The sequence below is a fragment of the Aphelocoma coerulescens genome, chromosome 4 (assembly GCF_041296385.1).
Source record: "Aphelocoma coerulescens isolate FSJ_1873_10779 chromosome 4, UR_Acoe_1.0, whole genome shotgun sequence".
NCBI lineage: Eukaryota > Metazoa > Chordata > Aves > Passeriformes > Corvidae > Aphelocoma > Aphelocoma coerulescens.
The window spans coordinates 40,030,328-40,046,737 of NC_091017.1; the positions used below are offsets into that span (position 1 = coordinate 40,030,328).

The following is a 16,410-nucleotide window of genomic DNA, read 5'->3' on the forward strand; positions in this document are numbered from 1 at the left end:
ACAGGCAGTTACCTATATTTTTAAAAAAGAAAGGATGTTTTCAAAGGAAAACTTACACTGTATCACAACCTTTTTTTCTGGCTTCTCCTCAGGAATACGTAACAATTCAATTTTTTGTTGTTGCTGTTTTAGTTTTGGACCACAAAAGTTATCCAAAATTATCCAAATTCTCCATTATCACTGTTCTTTAGTGCATTTAACTATTTTGACTGACTTCTGAATTTATGCTAAGTAGCTTTAATACCCAGGGACTAAAATGCATGCATACTCCCTCCTCTTTCAGTTCAGTGGGGAATTTTCAGGGTAAAAGAAGAAAGAATATAAACTTCTTTCATGCTCTTCTGCTCTTCTTTCCTTTTCAGAAAGGTCTTCATACTGTAATCCCTTTAGACAAAACACATTATGAATTCTCTTTAATTCTCTTAATATCACAAGTTTTAATGAAATGAATTTTCAGTTTGTCATCTAATGACTACTTGTCACATCAAAAAACTTCCCCACAACAGTACTTACTGTATCAGCCAATAATGACAACACTTTTTCTTTAGCTTCTTTATTTAAAATCAGTTCATATATCAGTGAATTTCAGTCATAAGAAACTGTTCTCTGACAAAATCCCACTATCAGAATGGTAAATTCTTAACTATCTTTATTTAAGAAAATAACACAACTATGCCCCACAAATTATGACAAGAGCTTGAAAAGAAGTATCTCTCTCTTTCCTTACTATGTAATGAAGACGATGTCATAAAAGTACATAACAAAGCTATAGAAAAATCAGGAAAATTACAGAAAACCAGAAGCTCCCTATGGGTTTTCCCCTATTCAAAAATTTTTTAATTGAAATAAAACATTAATGGCTTTATTCAAATAAATACATATTTTAATAGGTAAAATGCATCTGAAACATGAATTCTTTCTGATTCTAAATTTCAGACTATGTAAGAAGTCAAAAATGATGGGCTATACTGGCCAAAGGTTGGTTACAAGAGTTTTTATTTTGCAAACTATACAGAAACAGTAAAAAAGAAAATGCATTATACTTTTCAATATTACATAAGATAAACATTAGATTTAGTATTTACTGTGTAGAAATTAATTCAAATAAGAAACTGATTTTCCTTTTAATTAATGATGGGAAACCAGTGATTCATTTTTAAATTATACAACCTGTAGTGATACATTATACAGGTCATGTCAATTTTATTGTGGGCAGAAAGAAACAGATAGGATATGAATGAAGATGGTGGAGTCCCAAAATGTCTACACAATTAATTAACATGCTAACATAAATACAGTGATTAAAGTAATTTTCTCTACAGTCAAATCTTAAGTGCTACTCTACACAATAAGTATAATCTAGACCACATGGTAATTACATAATAATAGGAAAAAATTAAAATAATCCATTTTCTTCATTCCAGCAGCAGTACCTATACTGGTATTAATTTGGTAATTGGGTGTGCTTAGCTATTGCCTAACATCCTATACTGGTATGCATGCTAAAACCTCTCTAGTTCTATTTTGCAAGGCACCTTTACAATACGTTCTCTAAGTTTCTGCACTAGTAACAGAAAACAAAATGAATTAAGATAAAGAGCAAAACTATTATCTGAAATAAGAAAATAAAAAGCATCATTATATATTTATTAAAAACTACCTTGGGGCAAGTGACAATACTCTGAAATACAGTCATATATAAAGGTAATACAACTTTAAGCAAATCTTTTCCCCTGTGTAAATATTTTACGCTAGTCTGATTAGTGAGAAATACAGAGAAACCACAAAGGATGAAGCAAAGTTTAAGTAAATAATGATAAATCTTATATGACCTTGACATGAAACCAGAAAAGGGAAAGACAAGAAAACTTTAGAATTACAGATCTGGTGCTTGCCCATGTTACTGCTTTTGAAAAATCCTTTCAATAATCTAGTCATTTCCTAATAAAAACGTAACTACAAATGCAAACCCAAAGGAGGACTTTGCTATAGTTTTCCCTCCTGATTTTTCTCCATACCTTTGGTTAATTAAAGGCTGGTTGAGCTGTTACTTGTGCACCAATGTTTTTCTACTGCAATACATTTCTGATTCATTAAATGGACAACTGCAGGGCCTAAAACACTGATGGTACTGAAGTTACAGTATGCATTCTGAAGAGGACATGCACAGTTCCAAGTAAGAGCAAGTATCTTTTCAGCAGAATTTTGAAGAGACTGGTTGACTTTAGTCAACCAGTGTGTTTTGCACATACATATATTTTCAGTAGCACATAACATTTTTTTCTTCCAGCTAGAATTCCAATGTGTTTTCTTCAGTGCAACGGCATTTAAAAACTCAAAAGCACATGATATAATTATTCTTATTTAAACAAAAAAAGTCTATGACTCCAGCTGCAATGTTTGAAATAATCATACAAAATATACATATTTGTTAGAACCCTTTCGATCTTGGAGAGAAAAGGGATTTTATGAAATATCATCTTGTGAAATTTAGAAAGGTACAACATATGGACCCCTTACTATCATCAAATATATCCATCATGATCATCATCATCATCATCATCATCTCCTTCATCTTCATCATCATCTTCAATTTCATCTTCATCATTCATTATTTCATCTTCATCATCTTCATCATCTGTCCATTCATGGAAATCACCAGAGGCAAAATCACCTGAAGTCTCTAAATCGATAGCTAAAAAGGTATGATAGTTATAGAAAAGACTCACAAGATACACTACATATTTATAGTATATTTTACATAATCATACAAAAGGCACACCAGAATATTTACTTTCAGGAGAACTACAGAGCGAGACATTAATATAAAATATAAATAATGTGAAGAGTCTTTTGTCATAAAAAATCCACCTCAATATTGAATGAATTTCTCAATGTTAACAAAAGGAAACAAATTTTATGGATTTGCAGAACTGTAATGAGTGCTAGGAACAATTGAAAAAAATTTAAGTCCAACTTACAGATGACAATACGGACTACTGGTAATATACACTGACTATTGTTCACTTCTTACATATTATCTTGAACTATATTGAACTGTCCATTTATCTAGAAAGGATCCTGGATCAGATGGACAATAGGCCTGAGCTTGTACCTCAAATACTGTATTCAATTTACTCTCTGCTTCAGGCTATGTTCTTTTGTTGGAGAAGAAGTGAAAAGGAGTCATAAATGACTTTTTTTTAAAAAAAAAAAAAAGGAAAAATACTTTTTTTTTCATCTTTTATATCTGGGACATCAAATAAAGATGGGAATTCTTGGAAGAAGCTGCACAGTGCTGTAGGGAAGGGAAAAATAAGGGAAGATTTAGTGTGCTAAAAACTTTTGGCAATTCCCTCAAATATAAACTAAAAAAAATGTCAAATTGAATTCACTAGCATGCTGATTACCCAAAGGAATTTCATGAAACATTCTGGGACTTACCTAATGCTGCTCTAGAAAACTGATTTTTCCTGGGTTTATATACACTATGCCAAGCACATATAAGGGGTCTATTAACAGTTGACACAGTGACAGGAGTTCCAAAAAATAATAAAGCAATAACAATAATATAATTTGTTATTTTTTGTATCAAAATCCATGTAGTTGGGTCCCACATTTCTAACTGAAGAAATTTAACCTGGTTGGCAATCGAAGGGCATAACACCTCTAAACCAAACACCACAAAAGGTTCTTAACTTACCACATTCCGCTGCGCCGTTTGTTCTGGATCCTGATACCTCATTGCCGTATCTGTCAACACACCAGCACTGCCCCAAGCTTCCATGGCACTGACTTGGTTTGTAATACCCATCCTCATCACAGAAGGGGATGTACTGCCCTGAAAAACAGATGTGTATATATATAGATATATCTGTGCATGGTGGAAAAGTATATTAAAATCCACGTCTTGGCCAATGTCACAATTACAGCAGAAAGAAACTACCTTTTGCTGTTTCATCATTCCAGACTGCCTTTGAAGTACTAAATTCAGTTGACCCAAAGTGACTGAAAGTATCAAATGTAGGAGGGAAAATAACACGTATCAGTCTTGGACTGATTTCAAGAAATAAAGTGAGCGATCTTCCTTTAAATTTTTTGTTGATCCTGTGATATATATTCCTTACTCCCTGAGTATATCAGTCCAGATTTTCACTGTATTCTGGTGAAAAGGCTCAAATGTAGGACCCACTCCTAAATGGGAAGTTCTATCATCTCTGGAGCACAAACAAGTCCGAATAGTAAGGGTCAGACTTCCTGATTAAAAAACTATCTGCTACAAGGAGTTATTTGTGTTTAATACATATTTTACAAACCACTCATTTACATACTAATATTTAGTTATTCCACCATAGGAGATAAATGCAGCAGAACACACCATAAAAAATGTAAAAAATTAGTACTAAATTTGCATTTACACATACAAGAGGGGCTTATTTTGTGAGGCAGTGACTTGCCTAAAGCTGAATAATCCACTGTTTGTCACTTGGACCAAATGGAGACCACAGTGAAGACAACATTCATATGAAAGCATCTGAAGTGTATAGTTCTCGTCAGAAACCATCCTTAGCAGAAACACAGTTTTGACTGCTTCGGGCCAAGCCGCTTATTGCAGCTTTTACACAGTGGCTAGTGGTAAATGAAGACCTGGCACTTCCGAAATATTGATGCAGTATAAACTGATGCACAACAGAGATTTCAATTACTTACAGAATATCACAGTTAAAGGATCAGCAGAGATACTACTCCAGGAGTACCTTATGCTGTCCCCTCTGTAACTGTGAAACCCTTCTATCAGGGTAATAAAACATGTAAGAGCTTTTGGTAGCTAAGGTAATAAAACTAAGTTTAATAGCTTTCAAAAATTTCATAAATTTTGTTTCTGAGATTTACTGTGGTCTATCTTCATTGGATTAATATTGATTTTGTGTTGCTGTTTAACTAGGGTTATTTATGTAAGTAATAAAACCTTCAAAAGAATGATCTATGGCTCACCTAGGAGCTTCTTTCCTCCTTGCTGCTTCTGAATGCTGTTGAGCTCTGTCTGGCAAGGTGGGTCTAAAATGACATAAAAAATATTTATCAGGTTACATAGTATCTAGGACAGAAAGCACATGACTACATTTTCACAGTTTGCTATATTTTAAGGTCACTCTAACTACTGATCTTATGAAACACACACATCTAAAATAAAAGAATTACCACACCTTGCTACAGCTTCAGAATTATGAACTGCACAGCACCATGGATTTGCGCACAATGCCACTCCCAGTTATCTCATCTCCAAGTGAGCATCTAGTCACTAGTCTGGAAGATGAGGAATGCTAGACCAAAATAGTAACTCTATCACACCCTACTTTACTGCTCTATAAAAATCAGAGTGCAACTGTGAAGCTTGCCTCATGTACTGGTTAAAAACAGGATGGCACTTCAAATTTCTTCTCTTCTGTCCTTTTTAGAAGTCATGTTCAAATTTCACATACTACACTAAGAAAATGAGACCTTTTCCTTCACTGAAGTCTGCAAGATTGTGATTCTCTGGCAACAATTTAAGACTGGATCCCACGGGTAGAAAGCCTCATATGCAGCAAACTAACTTAAAAAAGGAGGCCAAACTTTAGATGGCTCTAAGAAGAAGAATATGTATTAAAATTCAGTCTTCTATTCTTCAGTTATAGCTTATTCTAGTTCTGAATAATTTAATTTTCTACTGTCCATAAAAGAAAGCTGCAGTATGCCCCATGAATGGGAAGAAAGTAAGATGTGAATGTCTTTACATCACTGTTGAATAAGTGAAAGAATCAAAGACGGCGAAGCACTAATTAATCTCTCTCTGAACACTCGTACTGCGTACCACATTAGACCATTAGCACCAGGGCATTTCTCATTCTGAACCACCAATAGAATTACTGAGTTTATTCACAGGTGCCTTTAGCTTGCACCATTCCCAGACAAAATCTTACATTCCATGAATATTAAATGCATTTTCCATTTTAGCAGACTGATAATTTATTAATACATCTTTGCCATGTCGTTAACTCAAGGATCCCTTTTTCTCCATGCAAATAGAAAAAGGTGTTCTGAGCTGGTTTAAAGATGAGCAAGACTGGCCCAGCACATTGATACAGAACACACGTAAGACCAGAACCCAGTCATTGCTTAGGGCACCATGGTCACAAATGGCTAGATGAAGTGGGGATCAAAAATACACTTCTGGTGAGCACAAAGCCTCTTGGCTGGCACAGCCTAGTTATTCCAATAGGCCTTTGGTATTATCTAAGAGAGTAAATATGAACTAGCAGACAATAATAACCCCTTACTGACAGCAGGCTATTAATTTCTCTTGGTTTTACATTTTAAATAACATTTACATATCCAATACATTTAAAGAAGCTTATAAATGTTTCCAGAGGCCTCAACTCTGGTGGGCCAGGCTTTTCACACCAAATCTATAATGATTGTTTTTAGACTGAAGGCCTTAAAAGTAGGCTCCACTTTCAAAACACTGTCAACAGGATTCTTAATGCCAGAAGAAATTTTCAGGAGTTGTCTTTCCAGACAACCAACCAATTTTCTCAGTGTGCTCTTGAAAAACCACTGAGATTTGACATCATTGGGTGGGTATTGGGTTTTAAGGATTCAATCTTTAAGTATTTGCTGAGGCTACATAAAGCTTTACTTTTTTTGTTATAAGAAGTACTTTCATGATGATCATGCTCACTATTTCATTACCTTTTAAAACTAAGGTTTCTGTCTTTCCCAATATTTGAAGATTTAAACTCTTAATGCTACAGCATTCTGAGGATAGATTATTTCTTAAACTAAAGGTATTTTCTACTACCATTAATCTAATAAATGTCAGTCATTTATCATACAAATATCACAGGTTATAAGGATCTAGGACTGGGGTGGATTTGGCAGGGTTAGGTTAATGGTTGGGTTATGTCACAGAACCTTTCCTACCTATTCCATTCTATTCTATTCCATTCCATTCCATTCTATTCTATTCTATTCTATTCTATTCTATTCTATTCTATTCTATTCTATTCTATTCTAATCTTCCAAAAGAGATGGGAAATATGCCAATGGAGAAAAACTAGTCAAATAGGAAGAATACATGTATTTTTTTCTATGAAAAATAATCCTAAATTAGAAACACAGATCTGCACACACGAGCACTAACATGTGGAAATGTAAGAATGGTGGATGCTGCCTAAAGAAAAAAAATCTTCATTTTGGATATAAATCTTTGGTGGCTTAATTATGAAAAGGAATACCACTAAGCAAGAGGTAACAAGGCAACATGAGATAGTTACTTAACCAAAACACTCTTCTTCCCAGAAGTTAGGTCTTCAAGATTCACACTTAACTTTGCTTCTCAGGATAAAAGCAGCAAAAACTTAACAATACTAAATCACTCTGGTGCTTAAAACTGTCAAAGAGAATCTCAGGCTAGAAGTTCAACCAATTCCTTTTGGCTCACAGCACATTCTTTTTCCTCTTTTCCCAAATCATAATGCCGCCCTCTTTATTTGCCAGCTAGTTCCTAAGTTTAAAAAGCTTTTTTTTTAGATTTCTGAAATTATTTCGATAAAAAAAGCAGTCACTGGACAACTTACGGCAGTCGTGAGGAAAGGAGAAAAAAAAATCCTTTACAAAAATCAGTGTGGTAGCTCCCTGTGAAATAGCAGTGAATCTGACATCAGTCATGTACCACGTGGCAGCAGCCATTCACAGTTCATCAGTGCTCAAAGTACCAGTGCACACCAGAGTATCCAATGCTATTAACACTGGCCCTTGAGACATCAATATCCAGTCATGTCAAGAAGTGCTTCAAGGCTAGCACAATTAAGCTCTGATTTACCAAAATGGCACATTAACAGATCAACCGGAGTAAATTTGGTAGGTTTGACAAAGAATGCCTATGATTTTTAACAGATAGGTCTCGAGCTGCTACCCACACAATGCGCCTCCAACTTTGAGAGATTCTCCTTCTCACTCAGACACAAAACAGTGATTTTCCACCTATCAAGTAGATAATATTTGGCAGAGACCCTAGTTTCTGGAATATGGTCCACTGCAGATTAGGCTGCCTTGTGATGTCTTGCCTGCGCTTGGGGTTAAGCATTATAATTGTTGGACATCCAAGGTTCGTACTTCAGGGATCCGAAGCACCAATAATACACCTCAAGAAGTCCTCCAGGGGATCTCACTCATGATCATCATTTATCTTGATAAAGGCATGTTACCGCTTCCTTTATAACCTTCTATAAATATATTTGAAGTCCTTGCAATTTTAAGACTGGCAAATACAAATCATGATGATTACCATTCTTCTGTAAGAGGGACTGTTTTTGAAGTCATTAAGATGTCTTCCAGGCATGACAGACAGAAGAGCCTCTAAGAAGACGTATCTAGAGAAGTGCTGGACTAATAGATCTGTGCAGAGGCTTTCAGTAAACAAACACTTTGCTGCATTAATACTGCCAGCAAAATTGGCTATTCTCCTGCTCTCACTTAGTGATGCAACAAGACTGCAGTAATGAATTACTGGCAGAAAAAAATTCAACCTATAAAAAGGTCAGCATTGCAAAGGCCTCAGCATTCAGGTAAACACTGAAGTGTCAAGTTAGCACTAAACAATGAAGAAAGTAAGTTCTGAAGATGGGCACTCAAACACTCGCATAGGTTGTTGAAACTAGAGGGCCACAGCGATCAAAGTGACTTGCAAAGAGCACTGTCACAGCACAGAAGTACTGCAGAAACGCATTTTAATGCCTAGAATACGCCTCAGAAATACTAAACTACATTTAAAGCAGAGTAAGAGCAAGAAAAAGTGCAGTAAGAATCACTGGACTGTACCGAAGTGTTTAAGCATTTGTCAAGGCGGGAAAGATCATCTTCTCCACAAGAAAGATCTGACTTCATGATTCATAAAAAGTTTCTTATATGGACTAGAAGTTGTTAGCAATGTGCAGTAATAGGTCTAGTGTAGTGTAATGTGCCATGACGGATCTCAAGCAGAAAGAAAGAATGAAGAAGAGTTACAAGTACTTGTCTGATCCTGACAGTCTCGCATGGTAAAACTAAGATCAAAGACTATGAGGGCTTCTTAGATAATGACTCAAGCAAATATCATGTATTTTTAAAAAGCACAATGAAATTGCTATCCCAGTATGATATATATGGTTGACTAAATTTTGTATCCCTTTTGAACATTGTTAATCAATAACAGTACTGTAAAATCACTGATCTGCCCAGAAAGCACTACTAAGCTCAATGAGAGACCTCTCTACATGGCTTGAAGCATTCTGTTAGTATCAACTTATTTTAATAAAAATCAGAAAGAAGCTGCTGAGTTTCTCAGCTTTTCCATCTCTTTGCTGTTAATAGCAAAGGCTTAGTTAAAGGCCTTATTTAGATCATTCCATCAAGTAAAACATAATCAAACATGAAAATATTCCAAGGTTCAGCATAGCAATGCAAATTCCAAACAGAGACTTCAATGGGTTACTAATGCACTAGGGAGTTTAGGCAGTTAGACATTTGTGCATGAGCTAATAGCATGACATGACAAAAGAAGACTGTAAGATTCTTTTTTCACCTTACACCAAAATCCAGAGAATACAGATTTTGATGACAGTGTTAATTTCAAAGGATGAAGTGTATGTTTAATGCACAAGGGTTGCCAAAACATGCAATTTCATTCCATATACAATGTTTAGGAGACATCTTTTTTACTATATACTCAAACACACTGTGGTATTAAAGACTATCTAATCTGTTTGAAATCAGCACCTTATCGCAACACCATTATGTTAATTATCAAGACAGTGAGGAAATTGGTAAAAAAGGGGAAAAAAGCTTGGTAATGTTGGGTTCTGCAATGTGAAGAATCAGTGTCTGAAAGATGGATTTGCTGGGGTACCATTAATAAAATTCTTTACTGTTTAGATCAGTCTTTACAATACCATCCTCAGGTTCTAGCAGGACACTGAGCAAATACTTTACACAAAATGTGTTTAAAGGTAAGAAAATGCGAAACTAGTTGAAACTGATCTGTGGAAGTGTTTTCTTAATGTCCTGGTTATGCTGTTATGTTCTTTAAGAGCTATATTACTTCTGGGATGGGTTGTTTTTAATTTGCTAGTTTTGTTAGCAGTACATACATGCTTATAAAAAATAAAGCAAAACTTATTGTTCTACTGTAAAACAAGCAAGGTATTTTAAAAGTTTAAATGTTAACCTTTTAAAGAGAAAGTTATCAAAGAAAAATATGCTATTTAGTATTTATCTACAGGAATACAGCTTTACTTTTATTTAGATTCACAAATGGCAGATGTGGCATCATAAAAACCTTTATTTCCATAGAAATCAGAGTGAAACCATAAATGTGGAATGCTAATGTAAATTTATCATGAGAGTTTTAAGGCTACAAGTGAGATTTAAAAACTGATACTAAAATTTTCAAGAAGGCTGACTTAATTTTGGAAACTTTCCACCAAATCAGTTTTATCTCCTCTACTGGCAGTAGAAATTTGAACCCTGGTTACTGTTTATCCTTTAGAAAAACTCCCTCATGTTAGTAAGAACAATGCAGGGGTTATTCTGCCCAATTTCAGCCAATATTTAATGAGTGAATTTCTTGATACACTACAACTAGCTTGATTACATAATTTACGTGATATCTAAAATTGTTATATATTCCTCAGGAAAATAATGCTTCTAGGTTGTGCTTTTTGTCTAACCAAAATCACATCAGAACATTAACAAGACATTCAACTAGGCAATAAAAACCAACTGGTTTTAGGTCTAAATGACTGGAATTAACTTTATCCATAATGTTCATTCAGCTATTTTATTAGGCTCACTGAACAATAAGATACCCTACATTAGCAATAAAAAAAGTTCATTTTTTAGTGTAGGCAAAGTAGCCTGGGAAGAAATAATTTAAGTAATTGCGTATGTTATTTTAATCTCTTTCATCTCCATACATACTAAATGTTGTTATGAGGAACAATATAGCTGTAAAAGCATTAGTGGCAGTGTTGCACTTAGAATCCTTGAATTTTAATAGCAAGCCTTCCCATTTAGCTTGGGTTGTTTGGCTTTTTTTGTTTGCTTGGGGATTTTTTACTTCAGTTAAGGTATTCACCATACGTCACAAACCTTAATACAAATTCATTGCACAGTATTTAAGAGCTTGTACTTCACTGCAATTTTCTTAGTATGTTGAAAAAAAAAAGCCCAACCAAAAGGTCAGTCATATACATATGCAGGTTGTTCTCATCTTTTACCTTGCTGTCTTTGGAAGCAGTAGCACCACTCGTTGTTAGATATCAAACTGTCTTTGTACGTGTCACAAGAATTGAAGAACGCCCTGGTGCATGGCTCGTTCTTGTCAAGGTAAATGCTTCCAAGTTCTGACTGGTCCAACAACAGGTCATAGTTCATATCGAGCCTATTAAACATCCAGCCAAGGGAGTCTTTGCAAATTGGCAAAATGCTGGTATCAAATCCTAAGAGGCAAAACAAAAATAATAGAAATTATATAGGAGGAAAACTAGACCAGCTTCTGATCCCAGCCACCACAAAAGAATGCTGCATCATGGGAACAGCTCCAGTGGTACACAGATACTATAAATAAACAGTATATGCTATTGAAATGGACATAGAAATTATATGTCAGATTCACTTTAGAAGTCACTAAATTAACCTGCAAAAAAAATTAATCCTACCACCAGTCTCAAAGCATTTAGAAATATGAGTTTTCTTTATGTTATACCTATACCACACACATTATGCACAGTAAGAAATGAAATACAGTGATTTCCTGGAAAATAAAACTGATGAGGAATTTAAGTGACATTATGCATCAGTAGAATGAAACTTAAGTGGTTTGCAAAGTTTACAGAACTAAGAAGAGAATAAATTCCAGGTAACTTGCTGGAGTCCATGAATGGGGTTTTTTTTGTTCTGACAACATATATATGAAAAAGGAACACGACAGTCAGCCTCAGCAACACCTTGAGAATTTTATTTTATCTTTACATGGTGTACTCTCTATCTTGGAGGAGGCCATGGAAAAGATGATTGCTAGGAGCAGGTGGCTGCCAGTATCATACTTACCTATACAGCGTGCATCTTCCTAAATCACTGCTTGAAAAAACGGCCAAATGGAACAGGCTGAGTTAATTATTCCTGCAGCCAGACCTCACACCTCCTGTTTGTCTTCCCTGCATGAATTTTAAAGTACATGCAGACTTGCCTATGGACATGAAAGGGCAATGCAGAAACCACCAGGCCTCTTGCCTCTGTCAAAGATGTGACCTGCATATGATACACACACACTTCTTCTGGTTCATGTGCTGTGGGTCGTGCCACAGGCTGATGTGGCCAGGCAGCTGAGTACACATCCTAATACAGAACAAGATTTAGTGCTACAAAACACCATTCTTCTCAAAACTTTTAAGTTAAAACTGAGCACTGAAAAAATGAGATTGGTAGATATGGCTAGAGAAAAGTTGACATGAGAGCACACAGAAATTCCCAATTTCTACTGCTGTTGAAAATCAAGCCTGCCTGCCTCTGCTGTTGTTCGGACAACAATAAAGAAACCTGAAAAGTGCTTCTCTACTGCTAAACAGATTTAAACCAGTAATTGTATTTAGAAATCATTAAATGTCCTCCAAGATATATATCTTCATATGGAAATGCCTATGCTGCAGTAGAATGACCATTTCAGAAAGGAAAAGAAAGCTGATAGCATCAAAACTCCCTGTGGAAGACAGACCAACACATAAACTCCCTTTCCCCAGAAATCCTAAATTAACTATGACTTTTCATCAGGGTGATCTCACTTCTTCTAGCTCCCTGATGAGCTTTTACATTAATTATTTTTTTTTTTTGATAGAAAGAAGAGGGAAAAAAGCAAAAAATATAAAGCCACCTATTTGATACTTATGAAGTTTTGACGTGTTTAACACAATTTAAAAACATAGCCAAGCATTCAGCCAAAGATCTCTATTCCATCCTCTTCAGCCCCTGATAAAACATCAAGACAAAACTTATTTTCTGTGGATCACAAAGAGCAGTGAGATATAGGAATGAATAAGGATATAGAGTAAATGTGTTATGCAACCATATCTGTAAAAGGTATCAGAATTTTTCAACAGGTGTTTTGGATTAGAAAAAATCTGGAAGGTTCCTCCATCTTAAAGTACTTTGTCTAAGGATTAATGCATAACATTATATACCTGTAAGGCCTCTTTAACACTTTCTCTCTTAATCCTCCTCATGACCTTGAATACTGAAAGAGGTCAACATGAAGCATACTGTTACCTATCCTGCTTTTTGTGTACCTGCATGATGGGAGAAATTAGTCTTGTACTCACAAATTTTTTCTGAATTTAGCACTCTGGCAATCTCACCAAACTCAAATAGAAGGGGCAGTAATAGAGCAACTATGATTTTAATTAATAAGACACCAATAGAAGAGAAAATAAGATAAAAGCCACTTTAAACATGTATTCAAGGATGGACCATGAGGGCCAAAGTAATTGTAGATAATACTTCTGCATGTGGAAATTTCAGCCAAAATTTATTGAAAGAGGCATCATTTTCAAGCTTGGGACAAAATATTTTTAAATGAGCATTTGTGGTTCATGCTGGCAAAGCTCACATCATAAAGTATTTGTATTTTAGTATACTAGGAGACAGTTTTATGTTTTTAATAAACCATACCGAGGAAAAAGAGAACCCCCTGGCCCCAACCCCCCCCCCCCCCCAAACATCTGCTTGTTTTACAGAATCACAGAATGAGCTGAGTTGGAAGGGACCACAAGGATCACTGAGTCAAACTGCTTAGTCAATTTCAAATTATACTCTAAGAAGAAATAAATTTATCTGAAGAATAGTGAAAGAACTGGAAATTTCAAAGCTATATGCACTGCTAAATTAAGGTTGGAACAATATTATACAACTGCCTAAGGTTTTATCCCTATTTTTTGCTTGATTTCCTTAACTAGCCTTAGCCTGTGATTGAAGTTCATCTTCTGTTCCCATTCCTCAATTTCTTTCTCACTTCCTTCTATATAGCTTTTAGATTTTTTAAAAAGTGATGTCCCACCAGCATCTTCTCTATTATATTTGACATAATTAAGGACAAAGCTCGAAATTAAAAAAATTGCATTGGAATCAGCAATATAATTAAAGGCAGATTATTTTATTACAGATCACTGATACCAACAGGATAGCACCAGAAAAATATGATGTTCTAGTATGTCAATAAATCCTGTTAAAGTCCAACGTAACCATAGCTGAATATTTAGAGTCTGAAGTCTGCTATTCATGACATACTCTTCCTAGTAGAGAGGAATATATTATTCTGGTACATCAGAACTAATAAACCTACTTCAAACAATAACATTTTATATAAGAAAAGCTTACATTTATTAAAACTGTCATAACCTATCAATTAAATAGCATCAGATACTGAAGGAAAAGCACTCTGAATCATGGGGTCTAACTTTCTATTAAATCACTTTTTTGATTTAATAATTTCTAAAACTGATCATGCTCTACCTTGAAAGTTATTTATATTTCTTTTTGCAGAGTTCAATTCTGAAATAGTTTGTATTTTCATTTACAGCCCAGGTATATTTGTTGTTTTTACTAGTTTTTGTTCTTCCTATTCTTTAGAATATACAATTTTAGTGTAGTCTTTAGAGGAAAATCACATTTGTTCTTAGTTTTCATTTGTCTTCTTTCATTTCATCAGGCCAAACTCTTTCACAACCATCAGTCACTGCAGTATAGAAATGTCTGAAATTTAGGTCAAATATTAGTTTTGCTCAAATAAGTAAAATGGCTCAAGTATTTCAGAGGTAAACCAGACAGGTGTTAACAGAGATAGAAGCAGCTTGTTTGACACGAAATGGAACAGTCCACCTTTTTCAGAACTGCTACACCATGAAAAGATCATCACTTCCAGGTCTATGGACCATCACTATGGTCTATTATCAACTCTTTTAGAGATTATTGTGGTAAAATTCTTGGTTCATTTTAAAAGAACCTTTACTGAACTTTCCAAACTTAAAATTATCACGAGTACTTTCAACAATGACTTTCTTCCTTTATTCTAATATTGATGCAATAATGCATCTTGAAGGTGATATACTTGAGAAAAAAAATCAGGAAAGTCCTTAAATACATATCAAGAGTTTAGCATCTGCTAACATGGTTTTCCACGTGAAGGGGTCACGTGATACAGAACTAAGAATCCAAAAATCACCAGGTGATCTAGACCTAAGAAATTATTGCCTGAATTACTCTAAACACCAACTAGAATGCTGGTTTCAGACACTTTTCACAGCTGTAACACAACAAAATAAGCAGAAACTAAGGGGGAATAATTAGTATAATTGAATGATAGTAATTTATTCTTGATGATTAAGTACCAGGACATTATGCTGAGAAGAGGAAAAACTTCTGCTCAGATCATTAAATTATGAACGATTCTCTCTTTCATTCTAATTCCTTACTTAAAATCTATTTCCATACATCATAATGAAGTGAACTTTCATGCAGCTATTTCTGAACTCTGTCTAAAAAATGTGAAGTACCAGCATATGCTCTTTTCCTGGTCAAAACAATCCCAAGGGAAAAACTATTAAGAAATATATCCATCCTCCACGGCTTACACATTAGGCATTCAAAACATTTGCTCAAAAGGAACCAAACAAAATGCTGTTCTTTCTGGTTATTTCTCAGGAGAGAAGTTCAAGTCTTATCTGCTTTCCAAGGTAAAACTATTGTTTGCCTGCTTATTAACAACATAAGTAATATGTACATTGAGGAAGCCAGCTTTGGAAACCATGTGGACATCAAAACAGCATACATACATGGGGTTCACATATTGCATTATATAGAAATTGTTTATCTAAAATGCCAAGAAGTGTACAATTTTTTCCAATATCAGTATGCTGTCTGAAGCTGGCAAATCTTATATGTAAATAAACACACGTGCACTCTTTGCCAGACTCCTGGCTGACATCTAGACCATGGATTTTACCTGTTCAGTGTGCAAGCTTCATAGCAAGAAGGTAATATTCTGGTTAGCAGAAAACCTTCAGTGAACAGCATCTCACAGCTGAGGCCTACTGTGCACAAACTGGGAAAATGTTTTCCTTCCTAATGCAATCAGGACAGAGCAGAGCAGGAAAGACTAATACAAAGAGGACAAGTAGATGGGAATGCTTTTGCACTTGATCACAAAAGTGCTGATCTAGGTGAGCCTCATCTGGCTCCAAGGTGGCCCAAGAAGGAGACAGTTTTAGGCATAACACTCTCTATCCCCTGTCTGAGGCTTTAATACATTCCTGCTCATTGTCATTACCCCGACACGAGCAG

At 35.1% G+C, this 16,410-nt stretch overlaps 1 protein-coding gene across 14 annotated transcripts in view; it reads right to left on the reverse strand.

Moving 5' to 3' along the window:
- Window positions 1–554: 554 nt before the first annotated feature.
- Window positions 555–16,410, reverse strand: part of SPOCK3 (SPARC (osteonectin), cwcv and kazal like domains proteoglycan 3) — a 409,610-nt gene continuing 393,754 nt past the window's right edge. For 13 of the 14 annotated variants that reach the window (XM_069013676.1, XM_069013677.1, XM_069013675.1 and 10 more), the window contains 4 exons: window positions 11,298–11,519; window positions 4,996–5,058; window positions 3,704–3,841; window positions 555–2,695 (listed from right to left, as the gene is read on the reverse strand). In XM_069013676.1, coding sequence (XP_068869777.1) covers window positions 2,526–2,695; window positions 3,704–3,841; window positions 4,996–5,058; window positions 11,298–11,519 — 593 coding nt within the window. In that variant the 3' untranslated portion in view covers window positions 555–2,525. The other variant, XM_069013682.1, reaches the window with a different exon arrangement.